At 47.0% G+C, this 20,447-nt stretch overlaps 1 protein-coding gene across 14 annotated transcripts in view; it reads left to right on the top strand.

Annotated features, from left to right (window-relative positions):
- Positions 1-20,447, top strand: part of TENM4 (teneurin transmembrane protein 4) — a 1,162,188-nt gene that overhangs the window by 1,124,548 nt on the left and 17,193 nt on the right. For all 14 annotated transcript variants that reach the window (XM_086385810.1, XM_086385811.1, XM_086385817.1 and 11 more), the window contains 3 exons: positions 7,338-7,510; positions 13,378-13,613; positions 16,927-17,223. In XM_086385810.1, coding sequence (XP_086241936.1) covers positions 7,338-7,510; positions 13,378-13,613; positions 16,927-17,223 — 706 coding nt within the window. The remainder of the gene's footprint in view (positions 1-7,337; positions 7,511-13,377; positions 13,614-16,926; positions 17,224-20,447) is intronic.

The following is a 20,447-nucleotide window of genomic DNA, read 5'->3' as shown; positions in this document are numbered from 1 at the left end:
GTGGCCATTTCCTCTTGTTGATGATGGTGGTGTTTGGAACAATCATAGATGAAAGCCCTAAAAAATCAAATCTTTATTTTCCAACTAAAAAGTGCCCAATCAGCAAAAAGTTTACTCTCAGAAAGGCAGTGTGGCATTTTCCTCACCAAGCGCATGTAGTGAAGTGGATCAAGGTGTGAAGTATCGAGTGCGAAGAAGAAACGCTTGCAGTATGTGTGAAGATAGCTTATAGTGGTCCTCTTCTGAGAGCCAAGTTTGCAACCACTCTATGAATCTTCTGTGTGTGTTCATTCTCTGTAATCCAAAGATGCTTTGGAAAAACAAGTGAAGAAAAGCCGGTGGGGGGAAATAGTGAGAAACCGATCACCTAGCTGTCTCCATCACACCCCCCAGGTGGGGGCTGAGCATCACTGTAGAATCAGCTGTAATGGAAGCAAAGAAAAGCGTCTCAAAGAGAAAGCTGTCCCTCTTCTCTACCCACTTCAGAGTTCCAAGTGCAGTCTTTTCTTTACCAGAGTTGAACACAAAGGTTTTGATTTGTAACGGCACCATCTTTCCAGGAAGCTTGATGACAGAACACAGGCTTTAAGATCAGACCTGACACAGTCTATATGCCTCTATTAGCCATGTGATCTTAAGCAAGTTATTTATCTTTCTGAGCCTGTTTCATTGGTTGTGAAATGATGATAATCATGTTCACCTCCAAAGATGGCTGTGAGCACAGTGCTCCATACCTAAAATGTACTATATGAATATTAGTGAACTTTCCCTTCCTACAGAAGGTGAGGGGTAACAGGGGTGGAGTGCTTAATTATTCTCACCCTAGGTCTTGAAAAAACAAAAATATCTACTATTCATTCACTCATCCAAGAAATATGTACTGAGTGCCTTTTACATGCTGGGTCCTGCAACAGGCACTAAGAATACAAACAAGGTCCCTGCCTTCGTGGAGCTTATATTCTAGTGGGAAAAGAGACAAAAAACAGGTAAGCAGGTAAACAAGATGCAAAGTGAAAACAGTAAAATAAGATAATGCAGGGGTCCCCAACCTCCAGGATCTATTGCCCAGTGATCCGAGGTGGAGCTGATGTATTAATAGTAGAAATAAAGTGCACAATCTGTGTAACATGCTTGAACCATCCTGAAACCATCCCCTGCCCCCAGTCTGTGGAAAAGCTGTCTTCCATGAAACTGATCCCTCGTGCTGAAAAGGTTGCAGATTGCTGATTGATGTGATCAAGATGGCAGGACCCATCAGAACGGGTGACCAGAGAAGGCCTTGCTGAAATAATAATATTTGAACTAAAACATGAGTAATAAAAGGAACTGGCCCTATCAAGGTTAGAAGGAAGAGCATTCCCAGCAAAGAAAACAGTCAGCACAAGCACCCCAAGTCTGGTTTGAACTCAGCATGTTCAGAAGCAAATGGAATGGAAGGCAGAAAGTATGAAGGAATAGGCTTCAAGGTAAAGTTGGGAAAAGCAGGAAAAAAAAGAATGAGCAGATCATTCCACCTACACTCACTCATTCACATTATTGGGCATCTAGTCTATGGAAAATTCTTCAAGAGATGGTAATACCAGACCACCTGATATGCCTCCTGAGAAATCTGTATGCAGGTCAAGAAGCAACAGTTTGAACTGGACGTGGAACAATAGACTGACTCCCAAATCGGGAAAGGAGTACGTAAAGGAGTATATTGTCACCCTGCTTATTTAACTTATATGCAGAGTACATTATGCGAAATGTTGGGCTGGATGAAGCACAAGCTGGAATCAAGATTGCTGGAAATATCAATAACCTCAGATATATAGATGACACCACCCTTATGGCAGAAAGCGAAGAAGAACTAAAGAGCCTCTTAAAACTCAACAATTCAGAAAACGAAGATCATGGCATTCTGGTCCCATCACTTCATGGGAAATAGATGGGGAAACAGTGGAGACAATGTCAGACTTTATCTTTTTGGGCTCCAAAATCACTGCAGATGTTGACTGCAGCCATGAAATTAAAAGATGCTTGCTCCTTGGAAGAAAAGCTATGACCAACCTAGACAGCATATTGAAAAGCAAAGACATTACTTTGCCAACAAAGGTCCGTCTAGTCAAAGCTATGGTTTTTCCAGTGGTCATGTATGGATGTGAGAGTTGGACTATAAAGAAAGCTGAGCACTGAAGAATTGATGCTTTTGAACTGTGGTGTTGGTAGAGACCCTTGAGAGTCTCTTGAACTGAGATCCAGCTGGTCCATCCTAAAGGAAATCTGTCCTGAGTGTTCATTGGAAGGACTGATGCTGAAGCTGAAACTCCAATACTTTGGCCACCTGATGCAAAGAACTGGCTCATTGAAAAAGACCCTGATGCTGGGAAAGATTGAAGGCAGGAGGAGAAGGGAACAACAGAGGATGAGATGGTTGGATGGTATCATTGACTTGATGGACATAAGGTTGATCAAGCTCCAAGAGTTGGTGATGGACAGGGAAGCCTGGCGTGCTGCAGTCCATGGAGTCACAAAGAGTCAGACACAACTGAGCGACTGAACTGAACTCTATGCCAGGCACTCCCCTAAGTGCTAGGGATACACCAGTGACCAAACAAAGGCACTTCCCTCAGGGAGTTGACAGTCTAGTGAGGGTGATCTCATGGGGTCCCGCAGTCACTGGAAGGAACTGGCATTGAAATATGTTATCTTGTTTGATCTTCACAGTGTCTCCCTGAGACAGGTATTATTACCCACGTCTTACAGAGGAGAATTCAGAGGCACACGAAGGTTATGCTGTATAACCTGCCTGAAATAATAGCATTCGTGGTGGGGGTTGGATGGTTAACAAGGGAACAGAACTGAGTGCCTGCCTCTAGGGTTGCATTGCTGGCAAGTGTAGAGCCTAGATTCAAAGCCTAAACCACCTGGCTCCAAGGACCTTCCCACAAGGACCTGTTCCTTCTGTCCCCCTGTGATAGGAAGAAAATTGGCCAGTAATTTAAGTAAAGCTGCGACAGATGTATCTAAGCCATTGGCCAGAAGTCGTCCCTCATGCGGTCGGAATCCAGGTACTGCAGATAGAGACCTGTCTCCAGCATCCTGCTGGGAAGCACCCGCATCCTTTCCCTTAGCAACTGGGTAGCAGGAAGAGAAAGGGACACCGAGGTGGCCACAGGGCAAAGGTCAAGGTCCAGAGAATGGGTAGCCCGAGCTCCTCCCCGCAGAGGCAGAAGCAGCGGCGTTCGGATGGGATAATCACAGGAATTGATCAGGTGGCAGAGAGAGCCAGTGGCCTTTCTCAAGCTCCAGAAAGCGGCGAAATGAGTGAATAAGAGACAAGAAAATTCTATAAATGGGCTGTGCTGTTTGATGTTCATTTAATTAAGACATTCAGTCCTTCTAATGGAAAATATGAGGAGTGGAAATTACTGCTTTTTGGCCATCTCCTAGAAAGCCAGATCTTGACGGCATCCGGTCTTTTCATCGTATCGTCTTCAGGCTCAATTTAATTATGTATTACAGGCCACCTTCGATAATAATTACAATTGTCTGCCTTTATGCAAAGCCTCTTTCTAGCTTGGAAGCTAAAACTCTGGGGAGATGCCAACGGAGATTGCTCACGTATCGTTTAGTGAAAGTGGTTGTTTCCGTATTTGTGCATTCAGCAGATGTTTATCAGGGACCTACTGTGTGTCAGGTCTCTGTAGGTCTGCAGGGAGTGGCATGTGAGTGCATCATGGTCTCTCTTCTCTGAAGAAGCAGGGAAGAGGCCTTGCACGTGCAGTCCTGCATTCATTTATCTGTTCAGCCATCATCCCCTGATCATCTTCTCTCTCCCAGTCCCAATGCTAGGGAAGCTGAGATGAACTGAAGGCCAGTCCTCCAGGGTCCCGTGGCTGGCAGATGCTGGAATCCAGATTCCCAGCCTGACTGTCTGACCTCACGATCCTGTCCTAACTCAGGCGCTCCAAGGCCAAAGCGGGAGACAGGTTGTCCATCAGCTGTTGTGATGCAGAGGGCACATTCCAGAGGATCACTGGGAGAAGAAGGGATGGGGAGACCTGAGGTGGTGGCGTTTGAGCAGGGCCTTGATAGAAGTAGCATCAAGGTGACATGAAATTCTCCAGGCAAGAATACTGGAGTGAGTAGCCATACCTTTCTCCCGGAGATCTTCCATACTGAGGGATCAAACCCGGGTCTCCTGCATTGCAGGCAGATTCTTTACCATCTGAGCCACCAGGGAAGTCCAGTGAATAATCTATCAAGTCAAAATTGTAAGACTCCAGAACTCCTTTTTAAGTATTTTGCATGGTGTAATAAAATCTTTTTTATCCAGTTAGGCCAGGAAATTAGATTAATAAAGAGTGTGTACATGGATCATAGGTGTTCAAAGAACCAGACTAGAACAGCATGCCCATCCCGTGAAACTGTCAGACTGAAACGGATCTTCCTGTTACCTTCCAAGATGACTGGGGATCTGACAGCACTCAGCTTATTCATAGACTGCAGTTAAAGGGACAGAATGGGGTTTTTGTTGGGGTGGGGGGTGGGGAGTTAGAGAGCGGGGAGTCTTGATTTGGGGCTCAAAAATTTGGGATGCTCTAGTGATATTTGGCCTACAGGTTGTTATTGGCAGATGTCCTCTAAATGAGACACTTCTAAAATTACCAGCAATTAAAAAAGTCCTCTTCCCCAAGGTGACCATGCTCATGAGGCATACTTGCCTTGTCACAGCACTTTTCTTTTCTTCGTTTTTTAATATATGTATTTGGCTGGGGTCTTAGTTGCAGAGCTGGCGGGCCCAGTAGCTGTGGCGCGTGGGCTTAGTCGCCCCTGGGTACATGGGGTCTTAGCTCCCCAACCAGGGATGGAACCCACATCCACTGCACTGCAAGGCAGATTCTTTACCACCACCAGGGAAGTCCCATCACAGCACTTTTCTAATGATGAAAATCATCCATGTTAATTATTCAAAATCTTGAGACTATAAAATGCATATAAAGAAGCAACTAAAACCCCCTTTAATTCTACCTCCCAGAGATAGCTGCTGTAAACATTTTTGTGAAATTCCTTCCTGTTCAAATTTCTAGCAGCCATAAAGGGCTAAAAAGCACACCAGCCTCTCCCAGAGTTAACAGGAGCAGAGCTGTGAGCTCCTCCAGGAGAGAGAGGCCTTATGACAGACAGCCCAGATCTTTAACCCGAGACCGCCCTCAGTGGTCTTTCAGAGTCATGCCCTCCCCCACTCTGAGGGGCACTCTGCACCTCTCACCCTCCATTCCAGGTCAGGCCTCGCCGCTTCTTCCCACTGAGCCAGACTGACCTCCCCTTACAAGAACCTGACTCGGTACAGAGAGAAAAATGAGAGAATCATGACAGGAAACAGTTTTCCAAACCCTTTAACTGCCTCTGAAAGTGAAAGTTGCTTAGTCATGTCCGACTCTTTGCAACCCCATGGATTGTACAGTCTGTGGAATTCTCTAGGCCGGAATACTGGAGTGGGTAGCCTTTCCCTACTCCCAGGGATTGTCCCAACCCAGAGATTGAACCAAGATCTCCTGCACTGCAGGCAGATTCTTTAACAGCTGAGCCACCAGGGAACTGCCTCTCCTAGAACCCAAAGGACTGATACATCCGCACAGCCTTGCCTCACCACCCCCAGGCCTGAGGTATACGGTTGCAACCCCTGCTTTTCTTACCGTCATGGAAAGGGCATCCATTTGCCTTCCTCAGACCTCAGCACCAAAGATTCAGCTCTCCCAAAGCCCCTTGGCCCTCCCCTTAAAGTCAGTCTTGAGTCGAGGACTGGGATGATTCACTCAAAAGACCTTCACCAACACCTCCTCTGTGGCAGACTGCGCCCGGGACTGTTATCATTCCGTGATCAGTACCAGCCAGCCATGAGGACAGAAAGAGCGGACTGTAGCCTGCCAGGTTCCTCTGTCCATGGAATTCTCCAGGCAAGAACACTGGAGTGGGTTGCCATGCCCTCCTCCAGGGATCCCACCCAGGGATCGAACCTGTGCTTCCTGCATTGGCAGGCAGATTCTTTACTGCTAGCACCACCTGAGACACCCATCCCCATTCACACGCAAGTCCAGAAAGGCTCTTCAAACCTGTTAGTAGCCAGCTCCCTGCCATCTGCCAGCCACTGTGTAGCAGGTAGGATAGCACACGCCGTGGACACTTGCAAACAGATGGTCTGGAAACACTCTGAAGACAGAGAAGCAAGGGTCAGCTTGGAAGCAGAGAGATCTAAGTTTGAATTTCGCTCTATCACACTTAGCTGTGTGACCTGGAGCGAGTGACTTCACTTTCTGAATGTCCTCCAAAAAAGAGCTAATATATGTCTTTTAGACTAGTTGTGAGGGTAAAGGGAAAGAATGTATGAAAAGCACTAGCACCATATCTGAATGCCATATTGTGGGTGTTGAAAAATTTTAGGTTATTTCTTTTATCCTCAGGAGAATGGGAAAGAGAATTAAGATTCACATGTGATGCTTTACAAAGACCACACCAGAGCAAAGCTGTGGGTGTCGAGCACCGCTCGGTGCCAGATGTGAAATCCAGTTGTGAAGGGGCTACGGGAACCCATCTGTCTAGCCCCCTTCTGTGGCAGCAGAATCCTGGTCTGAACTCAAAGTCCCCTTTTCCCAGGCTCTGTGGCTTCCTAGGAAGCCCCATCTCCAGTGCTGGTCAGGAGAAACCTGTTTAACCAGTTCTTGGCAGAGGGGCGGCGGGGGGCGGAGGTTTGAGAAGGTATTCAAGCATCCACTTTGACTCCTTGCCTCTGATCATCCATCTCGGGTGTGTATGTGTGTGGGTGTGGTGTGTGTGTGCACACGTGCACGTTCTAAGTCATGTCCAGCTCTTTGTGGCCCCCTGTGAACTGTATGTAGCCCACCAGGCTCCTCTATCCATGGGATTCTCCAGGCAAGAATACTGGAATGGGTTGCCACTTCCTCCTCCAGGGGATCTTGCTGATAACAGGGATTGAACCCGCGTCTCTTAGGTCTCCTGCATTGGCAGGGCACCATCATCTGGCTCTTAGTGAGTGAGTATTAGTTCATAGCAACAGGGCACTTCCACACATTGCTCACAGGAATCCTGGAGGGTGAGGAGGGTATCTCCACTCTACAGAATTAGGAAGGAAGACTCAAGAGAGAGACGTTGTCTGTCTGCAGTTGAATATCAGAAGGTGGAGTTGTGTCCAAGGAGATGCTGGAGACGTGGAAATGTATCCGAGCAGAAAGAAAAGCGGACCATGCAAAACCATGCCATCAGGTAGAACATGCCAGGCTGCAGCAGTGGCACCATTATATCTCTGTTACTCAGAGCCACTCCTCGGTTTTCAGGTACGACAGCTTTGGCCGCCTGACAAATGTGACCTTCCCAACCGGCCAGGTGAGCAGTTTCCGAAGTGATACAGACAGCTCAGTGCACGTCCAGGTGGAGACCTCCAGCAAGGACGACGTCACCATAACCACCAACCTGTCTGCCTCCGGTGCCTTCTATACGCTGCTGCAAGGTAAGCCAGCCGGGGGCCTGGGGGCTTGGAGACAGTGGGGTGGGGAGGCCCCCTTTGAAGAAGGATGACACGAGAAATAAGCTGCTACTGCTGCAGCTGCCCAGAACAGAAAAGCGTGACAACTGCTTTCTCACTGTATCACCACCTCATTTGCAAAACACACCAGCCTGAGCCCTGTAGAGTCTCTCCCCCAAGCTTCAGAGTAATAGTCATTGTCTCATCCCATTATCAGCAGAACAAAGGGTAGACAATCCATTAGCTGCTAATCCAGGTGACCTCGCTATTTGGCCATTCCAGTGGCTCCCAGATTAAAGACCGACTCTCACTCTGGTGCCTGGCGAGGACAAAGGACAAGAATAATTACACCTAATTATGAAAGGGATTTGGGCCTTGGAGAAGGCCTCCCTGAATCTCGGGTGAGAGTGCCTTGTTCCTCATCTAGGACTCTATGGAGAAGAGACCCTGCTCTGTGTCCATCAAATAAACCCTGATATGAGTTGATCTTGTAGCTTCAGATAAATCACAAAGAAGTAACCTTGCTGTGAATTGTTTGCCACAATTGTTCTCACGGGGCATGGTGACCCAAAGTGGAGCTTGTCGCTTTGTTGGGCTTGGTAAGCATGAAAGAAAAGAAGGGTCACTAGGGAAAGACTTATTTGATGTTTTTCCCTGGCGTACTCCCCAAAGCTTTGACACAAAGCCGTAATAAGGGTCTTGGTCTGAGAGTCAAAGCCCCGAATTCTAGTCCTGACTGCCACCCCATCACCGTGGCCCTCAAGTTTCTACTCTGGGGAAAGAAGGCAAACGAGAGCCATGGTGGATGGTGCCCTGCAGTTCCAGGGCAGACACGCCGGGCCCCTGCACCTGCTGTGCCAGCTCCAGAGTGGACTGGGTGGAGTCACTCTTCTCTGATCCTCAGTTTCTGGGTCTGGAAAATGGGGCTGAATTACAAGTCCTGCTTCCTAGGGTTGCTCAGACAGTTTCTTCAGACAACAAGCAGAGGGACTGGCATGGGCCAGCACATAGTACTGCTTGGGAAGTACTTGTTGGATTAATTAATTAACAGGCACTTTGATTTACCGTAAGAGAAGGACCATGTATTTCCACAACCATTTTACGCCAACTGTAGTCCTATGCCTTTAACAAAACTCAAGGAACAATATCAGTTTTCAATCAAAGAAAGAGAAATCAAGCCCTGGAATTCCTTCTCCACCAAGCACCTTTAGCAATGGGTTGGGACAGACCCTAGGTATTTATGCGCCAACTGGGTTATTTCCGAGAAAAGGTAGCAGTTCCTAGCCAGCCAGGATTCTGGCCGACCAAGGAAGAGAGGGCAGCTGATGACACACAAACATCTTATCCTTCAAACCTGTTTTCTTCCCCATGATTAAGAATTGCCTCTTTTGCTCCATACGTTTAAGCCGGCTTGCAGCGTTTTTCTCAAAAGTTAACGCAAGCCTTCTAATATTTAGACAACTTCTAAAAATTCAAAGGTGACACATCTCCTCAGTTTTAAAATGTACCATCAATTTAATAACAACTTTCCAGGTGGAGGGGGTCGGGAGACGCACTGCTCAAAATCCATACGAGGACTTAAGACACATTCCAATTTCAGAAACCTTAAAATGTGAAAAGTCCATCTCGGAAACCAGGAAAGCTGATACCTCTTTATCCTCTTTGGTACCTCTGCCAAGCTCTCTTTCCTCATTTCATACCAGGTTCAGATGCTTGGTTTTGCAGCTGCTTCAGTAGAGTCTTTGTCAAAAAAGCTCGTTCGGTTTCATCTTATGTCTGAACTATGGGAAGAAATAAGAAGCAGCTTCTAATGAGCGGCAGCCTTGGGAAGTCACAGCTCACATTAAACGGGAATCGTTTGAGATGGGGCCTCTGCAGATGCTGTTCCATCCGCAGGCACCATTAATGGACATATGTGGATTCAGCAAGGAACAGCTTTAAAAGATAAATTGACACAGGCTTTCACTGTTCAAAGGGAGTAAAATACAGATTGTCAGTGAATAATGCATGGCAAGTTTGAGGCAGATTTTAGAATTCTGCGTGTGTGGGAGAGAGAAGGGGAGAAAGATGGTGTAGGGAGGGAGAGGGAGGGAGAGAGACCAATCTGATGCCATTCTCACAGGAAAGATTCAGTGAGGGTTCCCTGCAGAAACCACTGTATCCTCATTGCTTGACACAGCCCAGGGTATATCTGGTCTGATCCAGCAAATGTTTACTGAGCACATGCAATAATAACAACGAGAGCTAACGTTTTGAGCACTTATTCTGTGTGAAGTATATTTTTAGTATTTTATATTCATCATCCTTTTTAAATCCTCGCAACAACCCTCTGAGGTATGATTAATATCTCCATTTTTCCAAATGAAGATAATGAGGCATTGAGAGGTTAAGTGGCTTATCCAAAGTCATACAACTAGTAGGTATTTGGACCCAGACAAATAGGCTCTAGGATACATTCTCTTAAGCATGAATCCGCAGGCAAAGGGGGGGCTATGGAAGGACCATACTGGTACTACAGTTCACTCTGACAAGTATGTGAAATGGGGCAGAGGAGATGGAGGAAAGATGACGAAAGATAGACGTGACAGTGACCAGCACAGCGCCTGGCACACGCAGCTGGTGGTCACTGACATTTACGTGACTCACGCGAGAGGCTGAGCGCTCAGATCTTCATGGTCATCCTCCCACTTAATCCCGAGAGCTAACAGTACAGCTGTTATCCCTAATGTACAGATAAAGAAACAGAGGCCTGAAAGCCTAAGGAATTTGCCCAAGGTCTTGCAGGAAGAGAGCGGCAGAGGTAGGGCTTGAGTCCAGGAGGTCTGGCCCAAAGTCTGTGCCCTCAGTCTCTGTGCTAGTGCGTTTCACTGTCCACTGGGTCATGACCAACCTAGACAGCAGATTCCAAAGCAGAGACGTTACTTTGCCAGCAAACTCCGTCTAGTCAGGGCTATGGTTTTTCCAGTGGTCACGTATGGATGTGAGAGTTGGACTGTGAAGAAAGCTGAGCGCCGAAGAATTGATGCTTTTGAACTGTGGTGTTGGAGAAGACTCTTGAGAGTCCCTTGGACTGCAAGGAGATCCAACCAGTCCATTCTAAAGGACATCAGTCCTGGGTGTTCACTGGAAGGACTGATGCTGAAGCTGAAACTCCAATATTTTGGCCACCTGATGCAAAGAACTGACTAGTTTGAAAAGCCCCTGATTCTGGGAAAGATTGAAGGTGGGAGGAGAAGGGGACTACAAAGGATGAGATGGTTGGATGGCATCACCAACTCAATGGGCATGAGTTTGAGTAAACTTCGGGAGTTGGTGAAGGACAGGGAGGCCTGGCGTGCTGCAGTCCATGGGGTCGCAAACAGTCGGACACGACTGAGCGACTGCACTGAAGTGTTTGAGAGTTCATTCACTCACGGAGTGGTGAACCTCTGCACCACTAGCTGCAGGACCACTGTTGAGACCTGGAAAGAGGCTAAGGAGGAACAAGGGAAGCTTCTGGGAAGAGATGACGTTTACACAGAGCCTTGAAGGAAGGGCTTGGGCTCGCATTTATTAAACAGAGGGGCAGTGCAGACAGAAGCAGCAGCTGACCATGGGCAAGAGGAAGGTGACTGCAGTAAAAACTCAGGTTTTTCCATTTTTAGAAAAGAACACAGTGTGCATTTTACAACTGAAATTTACGTTTTCTCCAGAAGGTTCTATTAGCTAAAGATCCTAATTAAAAATCAGGTTTAAAATTTCAAAATTAAGTCTACTTTTAATTCATTGTCATATGTATACATATATGTGTCATATATGTATATACATGACAGTGATTTAAAACGTATATATTTGGCATTCTGTCACTGATTTACATATTGGAGCTATTTTTCACCTTATTGTAAAGAGTGTTGTTACCATAGTGGGAAGGCCTTAAAAATGTTCAACCCTTTGCCCTAGGACTCCTACTTTTAGGAGTCAACTTTGATTAAATAACCCAAAGTGAAGACATTGATTTATCCAAAAAGTATATTTTTAATAAATATATAATTCTATTACATATTATTGTAACATACTATTAAAGAGTATAATTCAGTGGTTTTCAGTATATGTACAAAGTTGTGCAACCATTCAGTTCAGTTCAGTTCAGTTGCTCAGTGTGTCCAACTCTTTGCGACCCCATGAATTGCAGCACGCCAGGCCTTCCTGTCCATCACCAACTCCCGGAGTTCACTCAGACTCACGTCCATCAAGTCAGTGATGCCATCCAGCCATCTCATCCTCTGTCATCCCCTTCTCCTCCTGCCCCCAATCCCTCCCAGCATCAGAGTCTTTTCCAATGAATCAACTCTTCACATGAGGTGGCCAAAGTACTGGAGTTTCAGCTTCAGCATCATTCCCTCCAAAGAAATCCCAGGGCTGATCTCCTTCAGAATGGACTGGTTGGATCTCCTTGCAGTCCAAGGGACTCTCAAGAGTCTTCTCCAACACCACAGTTCAAAAGCATCAATTCTTCGGCGCTCAGCCTTCTCCACAGTCCAACTCTCACATCCATACATGACCACAGGAAAAACCATAGCCTTGACTAGACGGACCTTTGTTGGCAAAGTAATGTCTCTGCTTTTAGATATGCTATCTAGGTTGGTCATAACTTTCCTTCCAAGGAGTAAGCGTCTTTTAATTTCATGGCTGCAGTCACCATCTGCAGGGATTTTGGAGCCCCCCAAAATAAAGTCTGACACTGTTTCCACTGTTTCCCCATCTATTTCCCATGAAGTGATGGGACCGGATGCCATGATCTTCGTTTTCTGAATGTTGAGCTTTAAGCCAACTTTTTCACTCTCCACTTTCACTTTCATCAAGAGGCTTTTGAGTTCCTCTTCACTTTCTGCCATAAGGGTGGTGTCATCTGCATATCTGAGGTTATTGATATTTCTCCCGGCAATCTTGATTCCAGCTTGTGTTTCTTCCAGTCCAGTGTTTCTCATGATGTACTCTGCATATAAGTTAAATAGGCAGGGTGATAATATACAGCCTTGATGTACTCCTTTTCCTATTTGGAACCAGTCTGTTGTTCCATGTCCAGTTCTAACTGTTGCTTCCTGACCTGCATACAGATTTCTTAAGAGGCAGGTCAGGTGGTCTGGTATTCCCATGTCTTTCAGAATTTTCCACAGTTTATTGTGATCCACACAGTCAAAGGCTTTGGCATAGTCAATAAAGCAGAAATAGATGTTTTACCACTATCTAATTTCAGAAAATTTTTTATCACCCCCAAAAGGAAACCCCATAGTCATTAACAGTCATATCCCCTTTCTCCCTTTCCCTCACTACTTTCTCTCTACAAGTTGGCCTTTTGCAGACATTGCATAAATATGGACTGATTCATATAATATCAGGCCTTTTGTGCCTGACTTCTTTCACTTTAGCATAATGATTAACAGATATTTATTTGCAGGGTTGTAATCATGCAAAAGTGGAACTAATCAGAATATCTATATGAGGACCAATCGAATAAGTTCTGTTATTTCCATATAATGGCATAGCATATACTCATTACGAAAAATGTTATGAACATATTCAACAATAAAATAACAGCGATCAGCAAGAACTCTATAAGCAGCCATTTTTAACCATAAATGTATTCAGAAATATTGTGGAATCTGGGAACATACCAAAATATTTACAGTAGTTTCCTTTGGAGACTGAGCTCACGGACCTCCATATATTTTTCTCGTGTTCTTCAATGACAGTGTTTTGTTTCTGTGGTCAGAAACATTAAGCACATTTGAAGACCACACCTCTGCCTCTGCTGTACAGCTCCGTCCCTCCTCAGCCCTCCTAAACAGAGTCTCCCCTCATCTGTCCCTCAGACCAGGTCCGGAATAGCTACTTCATCGGGGCCGACGGCTCCCTGCGGCTGCTGCTGGCCAACGGCATGGAGGTGGCCCTGCAGACGGAGCCCCACCTGCTGGCCGGGACCGTCAACCCCACTGTGGGCAAGAGGAACGTCACGCTGCCCATCGACAACGGCCTCAACCTGGTGGAGTGGCGGCAGCGCAAGGAGCAGGCTCGCGGCCAGGTCACCGTCTTCGGGCGCCGGCTTCGGGTGAGCAAGGCCTCCCAGCAGGGGTGGCTGAGTCCCGGGGGGCCAGGGAGGAGGAGGACTCTGAGGACTGGGCTCTGGTCTGGAAGCTATACTAGGGGAGAAGGCGCTCTAGGGCAGAAGGCGCTCGAGGGGAGAAGGCGCTCCCGGGCTTCCGTTTCTTCATCCGCAAAAGGGAACACGTTAAGCAAGCACACGTAATCAGAGTCTCGTGTATTTTCACTTGTGCTAGAGAAAGGATCACTGGCTTGATGTTAGTCAGTTCTGAGTCGGGTTTCCAGCTTCTGCTGTTTCCTGAGTACTTTTGGGCAAATCCATGACCTCGTAAAGCCTCAATTTCGTTATCCATAAAATGAGGACAATGAAACCAACTTACAAGTTGCTGTAATGATTAGAAATAGTACATAAAGTGTCTCATATGGAATCCTGATGCTGGGAAAGATTGAGGGCAAGAGGAGAAGGGGATGACAGAGGATGAGATGGCTGGATGGCATCACTGACTTGATGGACATGGGTTTGGGTGGACTCGGGGAGTTGGTGATGGACAGGGAGGCCTGGCGTGCTGCAGTCCATGGGGTCTCAAAGAGTCGGACACAACTGAGCGACTGAACTGAACTGATGGAATCTGGCACGTAAAAGTAGTCAGTAATACCTTTTCTAGTTGTCGTCGTTATTCTTATCACGCATTGCTAATACGCATGAAGATTTAGTTTAGCTCTTTGGACCCTAAGCCACATTCTCCTTCTAGGCGGAGTTATCCTTCCTTAGTGAGCAAAACAACTCCACCATGGCTGTCACTGCCAGGGGGCTGGCTTCTGGAGTCTGGCATCTCAGAGCACTTTTCTGCATGTGGATGCACAGAACGAGCACTTTCGCTGTCTCACTCACATGTCTTTGCAGTGTGGCCTCTGCCCCAGGGCCAGATTACCTAGCTCCAGTTCCCTCCAGTTTCAGAAAAGGCAGGCAATGGGGAGAGGGAAATGGAAGGCCTGGTCCTGACGTTCAGCACAGCGCCTCGCAGACCGCACACAGGTGCTCCATGCAGCGTTGCTGAGCTGCAGGGCACCCCAGGACTGGGCCACATGTTCCTGATTCCTCAAAGCTGCAGAAACATCCTCATGCAACCTGGCCAGGGCTGTCTTGTACTGCACCCCACCCACCACCGCCCCCACCCAGCCATTTCTTGCAGAGAAAGTTCATTTAAGGCCCTGTTTCACGTAGGAGGTAACCAGGGTCCAGAGAGAGGAGGGAGTTTTCCAGACTCGAATAGTTAGGCAGTCACTGGAAATACACACACTGTCTCATGGTGCCTTTCTCGTAGCAGACAAGTATGTGCCTGATTCAGTATCACATAACTGGAGCCCAGAAAACAGGGCTTCCTGTGGTCCTCAAGAATTCAACAGCTATCTATCTGATGTAGGAAACAGCCTTCCACTGATTGCCCAAGGAAGGTCTAGCTGTCTTTGTTCTTTATAGGACACTGTCTGCAGACTCACCGAGCCCCCTGTGTGAATTCTCCCGGAGTCCTTCACACACATTGGAGGCAACGGGCTACGTAGAAGGCTTGACCCAGGTTTGAGTCCTGCCTGGGGGCCATGTATGTAGCCTTGAGCAGCCCCTCTAAGCTTCAAATTCCTCTGCAGAAACCAGATGATATTTCTGAAGCACCTAGCCCAGTGCTGGAAGACCCCAGGTGCTCAATAAAGAGCTGCCATTACTGCTGTTAGGATTTCCTCTCTGCCGCACGAACTGGACCAAAAGTTTCCCAGCCATTAATGGGTCCCTCTCCTAGGCTGAGACGAATGACGCTCCAGTCGGGTGGCCGCCACCTCCAAGTCCTCCCAAAATAAATGGCCACCCACAGTGGTGGCATACGGAATGAGAATGTTAGCTGGGTGCACCTCCCCGTAATGCAGTTCATTTTTTATACAACTGGGAACTTTTTTAATAAAGAAAGATGTAAAATCTCATTGCCGCCACTGCCGAGCACAGGAAGCGTTAGGCAGTTCCTCAGTGAGCTGCTTAATTCAATTTTATTAATTTTGCTGCAGAGCTGTAGCTTCTCTTCACTGGGGGCCCTCCATGGGGAGAGGGGGACAACTGGCTAGGTGGTAGCACCTTGTAGGGGAGTCACAAGGGACCTTCCCAAAGATGCTTTGTAGGACCCCCATCATCGTTGGTGGTATAGAAGCTGCTTCTCCCTCTGCCCTCTCTGCAAAGAACAACACCTCTGATTTTTCATGGAAATTGTCTGCCATACTGTTTTTGCTTCTGCAATTGTGTTTGATTACCTCTGGGAAAGCAACCTTATTATAACCAGGCCATTCACAGCTAAAGTCGTCTCAGCACCATCATTATAAATCCTGATTTTCAAGGCTTTAGAATTTGTTTGGGGAGAAGGGTGAGACACACACGTCTCTACTTCCTCTGAGAATTACCACGATCATTTGCTGTCATTTAATGGCTCCAGTTTCCTCTGTCCGTAGAACTTTTCAGGCAAGAATACTGGAGTGGGTTGCCATGTCCTACTCCAGAGGAATCTTCCTGACCCAGGGATAGAACTCATGTCTCCCACATTGGCAGGAAGATCCTTTACCACTGTGCCACCTGCCGGGAGCAAATGTTCCAAAACCTAGGACAGTGTTCCCCAGGCGACCCACAGCCAGAGAAGGCATCCCAGACACACACACACACTGCCTCCCAGGGCCTCCAGAAAGAAGAAGATGCCTTGAGATGACCAGGAGGCCCTGATTGTGGTGGCAGAGGGCAGGAGAGACCCCAGAGGGGATGGGGACTCCAAGGCCCCAAGAAGGACCACAGATCATACGTTGGCATGTTGCAGTGGTGAGAGTCGAATCCAGGCCCAGTCACTCACCAGTCACGGGGTCTGGAGCCCTGTCGTTGACTGTGGTCTCCCCGGTGTCAAACACAAGAGCAGCGCCGGGCACATAAAATATGGGGTCAGGCACTGACTTACTGGGCCCACATGGCCACTCCCTTTCCAGGAGGGAGTTAAGAAGGATCTGCCTTTGTCTCCTCATCAGGAGAATCGCACTAGCAAATTACATGCATCGTATGTGCTACTATTTACCCAGACTCTGCATTGTCTTTACCCTCACAAGCGCCCTGTGCAGTTGGCACGACTGTTCCCATTTTACAGATGAGGAAACTTGACGGAATTGACAAGCAACAGAGCCACAGTCCAAACCCTTGTCTGCTGCCACCCAAGACCTGTGCCGCCTCCTCTGCTCAGCGGCTTCTCAGACCGAGTTCTCGATGTCTAGACTGACTCTGTGTCCGCCTACCCCTTCTCCAGGTTCACAACCGGAACCTCCTGTCCCTGGACTTTGACCGCGTGACACGCACGGAGAAGATCTATGACGACCACCGCAAGTTCACCCTCCGCATCCTGTATGACCAGACAGGGCGGCCCAGCCTCTGGTCACCCAGCAGCAGGCTGAACGGCGTCAACGTGACCTATTCCCCGGGGGGCCACATTGCCGGTGTCCAGAGGGGCATCATGTCTGAGAGGATGGAATACGACCAGGCGGGCCGCATCACATCCAGGATCTTCGCTGACGGGAAGACATGGAGCTACACCTACTTAGAGAAGGCAGGTGTCTGTCTCCCTCCATCACTGGCCTTGCCATATAGAAGATCTTCGTTCTGCTCAACCTAAGCCCAGGCCCAGCCTGCTGACCTCAATGGGATAAATCTGACCCATGTGGTCTCCAAAAGGAAATGTTCAGGAAAATCTGGATCAGAGGGTCAGGCGCTTCCTGGGTGGAGTCTGGATGGATTATGGTGAGGGTATGACAAGTGGAAGCTTCTGGGTGGGAGAATGTAAAAGTCTCACCTGATAGATGGGAGCTAGGCCCAAACACTATCTGGACTTATGGAGCAGGATTTGGAGTCTGCTCCCAGGTCTAGGGTACCTGGTGTGACCTGGTCACAGAGAACAAGACGGAAGCCAGGGGATCAGTATTAAGCAAGAGGTGCTTAATCCTGCATGTCACATGCTAAGAGTGGCATTAGGAAGTCTTTCTGCTTCAAATCAGGCTTCATTTCATTCTGTTGTTGTTCAATAGCTCAGTCATGTCTGACATTTTGTGACTCTGTGGACTACAACATGCCACGTCCTTCACCTTCCCTGTCCTTGACCATCTCCCAGAGTTTGCTCAAACTCATGTCCATTGAGTCGATGATGCCATCCAACCATCTCATCCTCTGTTGTCCCCTTCTCCTCCTCCCTTCAGTCTTTCCCAGCATCAGGGTCTTTTCTCATGAGTAGGCTCTTTGCATCAGGTGGCCAAAGTATTGGAGTTTCAGCTTCAGCATCAGTCCTTCCAATGCATATTCAGGGTTGACTTTAAAATTTGACTGGTTGGATCTCCTTGCAGTCCAAGGGATTCTCAAGAGTCTTCTCCAACACCACAGTTTAAAAGCATCAATTCTTCAGCACTCAGCCTTCTTTATGGTCCAACTCTCAAATCCATACATGACTACTGGAAAAACTATAGCTTTGACTATACAGATCTTTGTTGGCAAAGTAATTAATGTCTCTCTCTGCTTTTTAATATGCTATCTAGGTTTGTCATCACTTTTCTTCCAAGGAGCAAACATCTTTTAATTCCATGGCTGCAGTCACCATCTGCAGTGATTTTGGAGCCCAAGAAAATAAAGTCTCTCACTGTTTCCATTGTTTCCCCATCTATTTGCCATGATGTGATGGGACCGGATGCCATGATCTTCATTTTTTGAATGTTGAGTTTTAAGCCAACTTTTTAACTCTCCTGTTTCACTTTCATCAAGAGGCTCTTTAGTTCCTCTTTGCTTTCTGCCATTAGGGTGGTATCATTTGCATATCTGAGATTATTGCTATTTCTCCCAGTAGTCTTGATTCTGGCTTGTGCTTCATCCACCCTGGCATTTCACGTAATGTACTCTGCATAAAAGTTAAATAAGCAGGGTGACAAGATACAGCCTTGAAGTACTCCTTTCCTGATTTGGAACCAGTCTGTTGTTCCATGTCCAGTTCTAACTGTTGCTTCCTGACCTGCATACAGATTTCTCAGGAGGCAGGTAAGGTGGTCTGGTATTCCCATCTCTTTCTGAATTTTGCAGTTTGTGGCAATCCATATAGTCAAAGGCTTTAGCATAATCAATGAAGCAGAAGTAGGTGTTTTTCTGAAACTTTATTGCTTTTTCTATGATCCAACAGATGTTGGCAGTTTGATCTCTGGTTCCTCTCTGCCTTTTCTAAATCCAGCTTGAACATCTGGAAGTTCTCGGTTCACATAGTGTTGAAGCCTAGCTTAGAGAATTTTGAGCATTCCTTTACTAGCATGTGAAATGAGTGCAATTGTGCAGTAGTTTGAACATTCTTTGGCATTGTCATTCTTTGGAATTGGAATGAAACTGACCTTTTCCAGTCCTGTGGCCACTACTGCGTTTTCCAAATTTGCTGGCATATTGAGTGCAGCACTTTCACAGCATCATCTTTTAGGATTTGAAATAGCTCAACTGAGTTCCATCACCTCCACTAGCTTTGTTTATAGTGATGCTTCCTAAGGCTCGCTTGACTTCACATTCCAGGATGTCTGGCTCTAGGTGAGTGTTCACACCATCATGGTTATCTGGGTCATTAAGATCTCTTTTGTACAGTTCTTCTGTGTATTCTTGCCATATCTTCTTAATATCTTCTGCTTCTGTTAGGTTCATGCTGTTTCTGACCTTTATTGTGCCCATCTTTGCATGAAGTGTTGCCCTGGTGTCTCTGATTTTCTTGAAGAGATCTCTAGTCTTTCCCATTCTATTGTTTTCCTCTTTTTCTTTGCATTGATCACTTAGGAAGGCTTTCTTGCTATTCTTTGGAACTCTGCATTCATTTCATCCTAGGAACTAGGAATCAGAAAAGGTCTCTAATCAAAAGTTGGTCTCAAAGAAGAGAAATGGTAATTTTGATGCCCAGATGTCTTTTGGCCTGTTACCTACTGACTTATTCATGAAACAGTCTGTATTTCATGCCACAGTTCTGATACCCAGATCCTGGCTTTGTGTTCTACACCTGGTCAGCTGTCCAGGCCCAGGCTCTGCTTGATCTGTGACCCGTCTCCCCTACCAGCAGCATTCACATCTGCAAGAGTATTATTTGTGGCAGTGCTAAGAGATACCCTGAAGGTCATCCAACATGACCTGAAAATCTGAACGCAGAGGGAAAGAATTTGTCCACGGCCATACACTGAGTCCGTTATTAGAAACCAGGTTTCCCCATTCCCATCACAGCCCACCCTACCCCTGGGGGGGTGTATGACCTGTTACTACATAAACAATTATGCAAAACCTTAAATGTCCTTCTCAGACAGGTCTTATCCTATAGGCCATAGGGAGTCAACAGAAGCTGTTTAGCAGGCAATAGACATTATCAGGGGTTTTCCAGGTGGCAGTAATGGTAAAGAATCTGCCTGCCAATACAGTTAGAGATAAGAGGCATGGGTTCAATCCCTGGGTTGGGAAGATTCCCTGGAGGAGGGCACAGCAACCCACTCCAATATTCTTGCCTGGAAAATCCCATGGACAGAGGAGCCTAGCAGGCTGTAGTCCATAGGATTGCACAGTCAGACACGACTGAAGTGACTTGCATGCACACACATGGACATTATCAGACTGTGTTTAATCATTCTTGCTTGGGTAGGAAGATTGAGAAGGAATCTGGAGCAAGGGAGCCAAGAGAGAGGCTGCTGCAAATATTTATACTTTAGGCCAGTTCTCTCAACCCCATCCCACACTGAAATCATTTCTATACCCCACAAAGGGGCAAACAGACAACGCTGCTCA

Source organism: Bos grunniens, chromosome 29 (genome assembly GCF_055505025.1).
Source record: "Bos grunniens cultivar Pamir isolate PY7600 chromosome 29, Bosgru_T2T1.0, whole genome shotgun sequence".
In the NCBI taxonomy this organism is placed as follows: Eukaryota; Metazoa; Chordata; class Mammalia; order Artiodactyla; family Bovidae; genus Bos; species Bos grunniens.
This window is presented reverse-complemented; position numbering and strand designations above follow the sequence as displayed.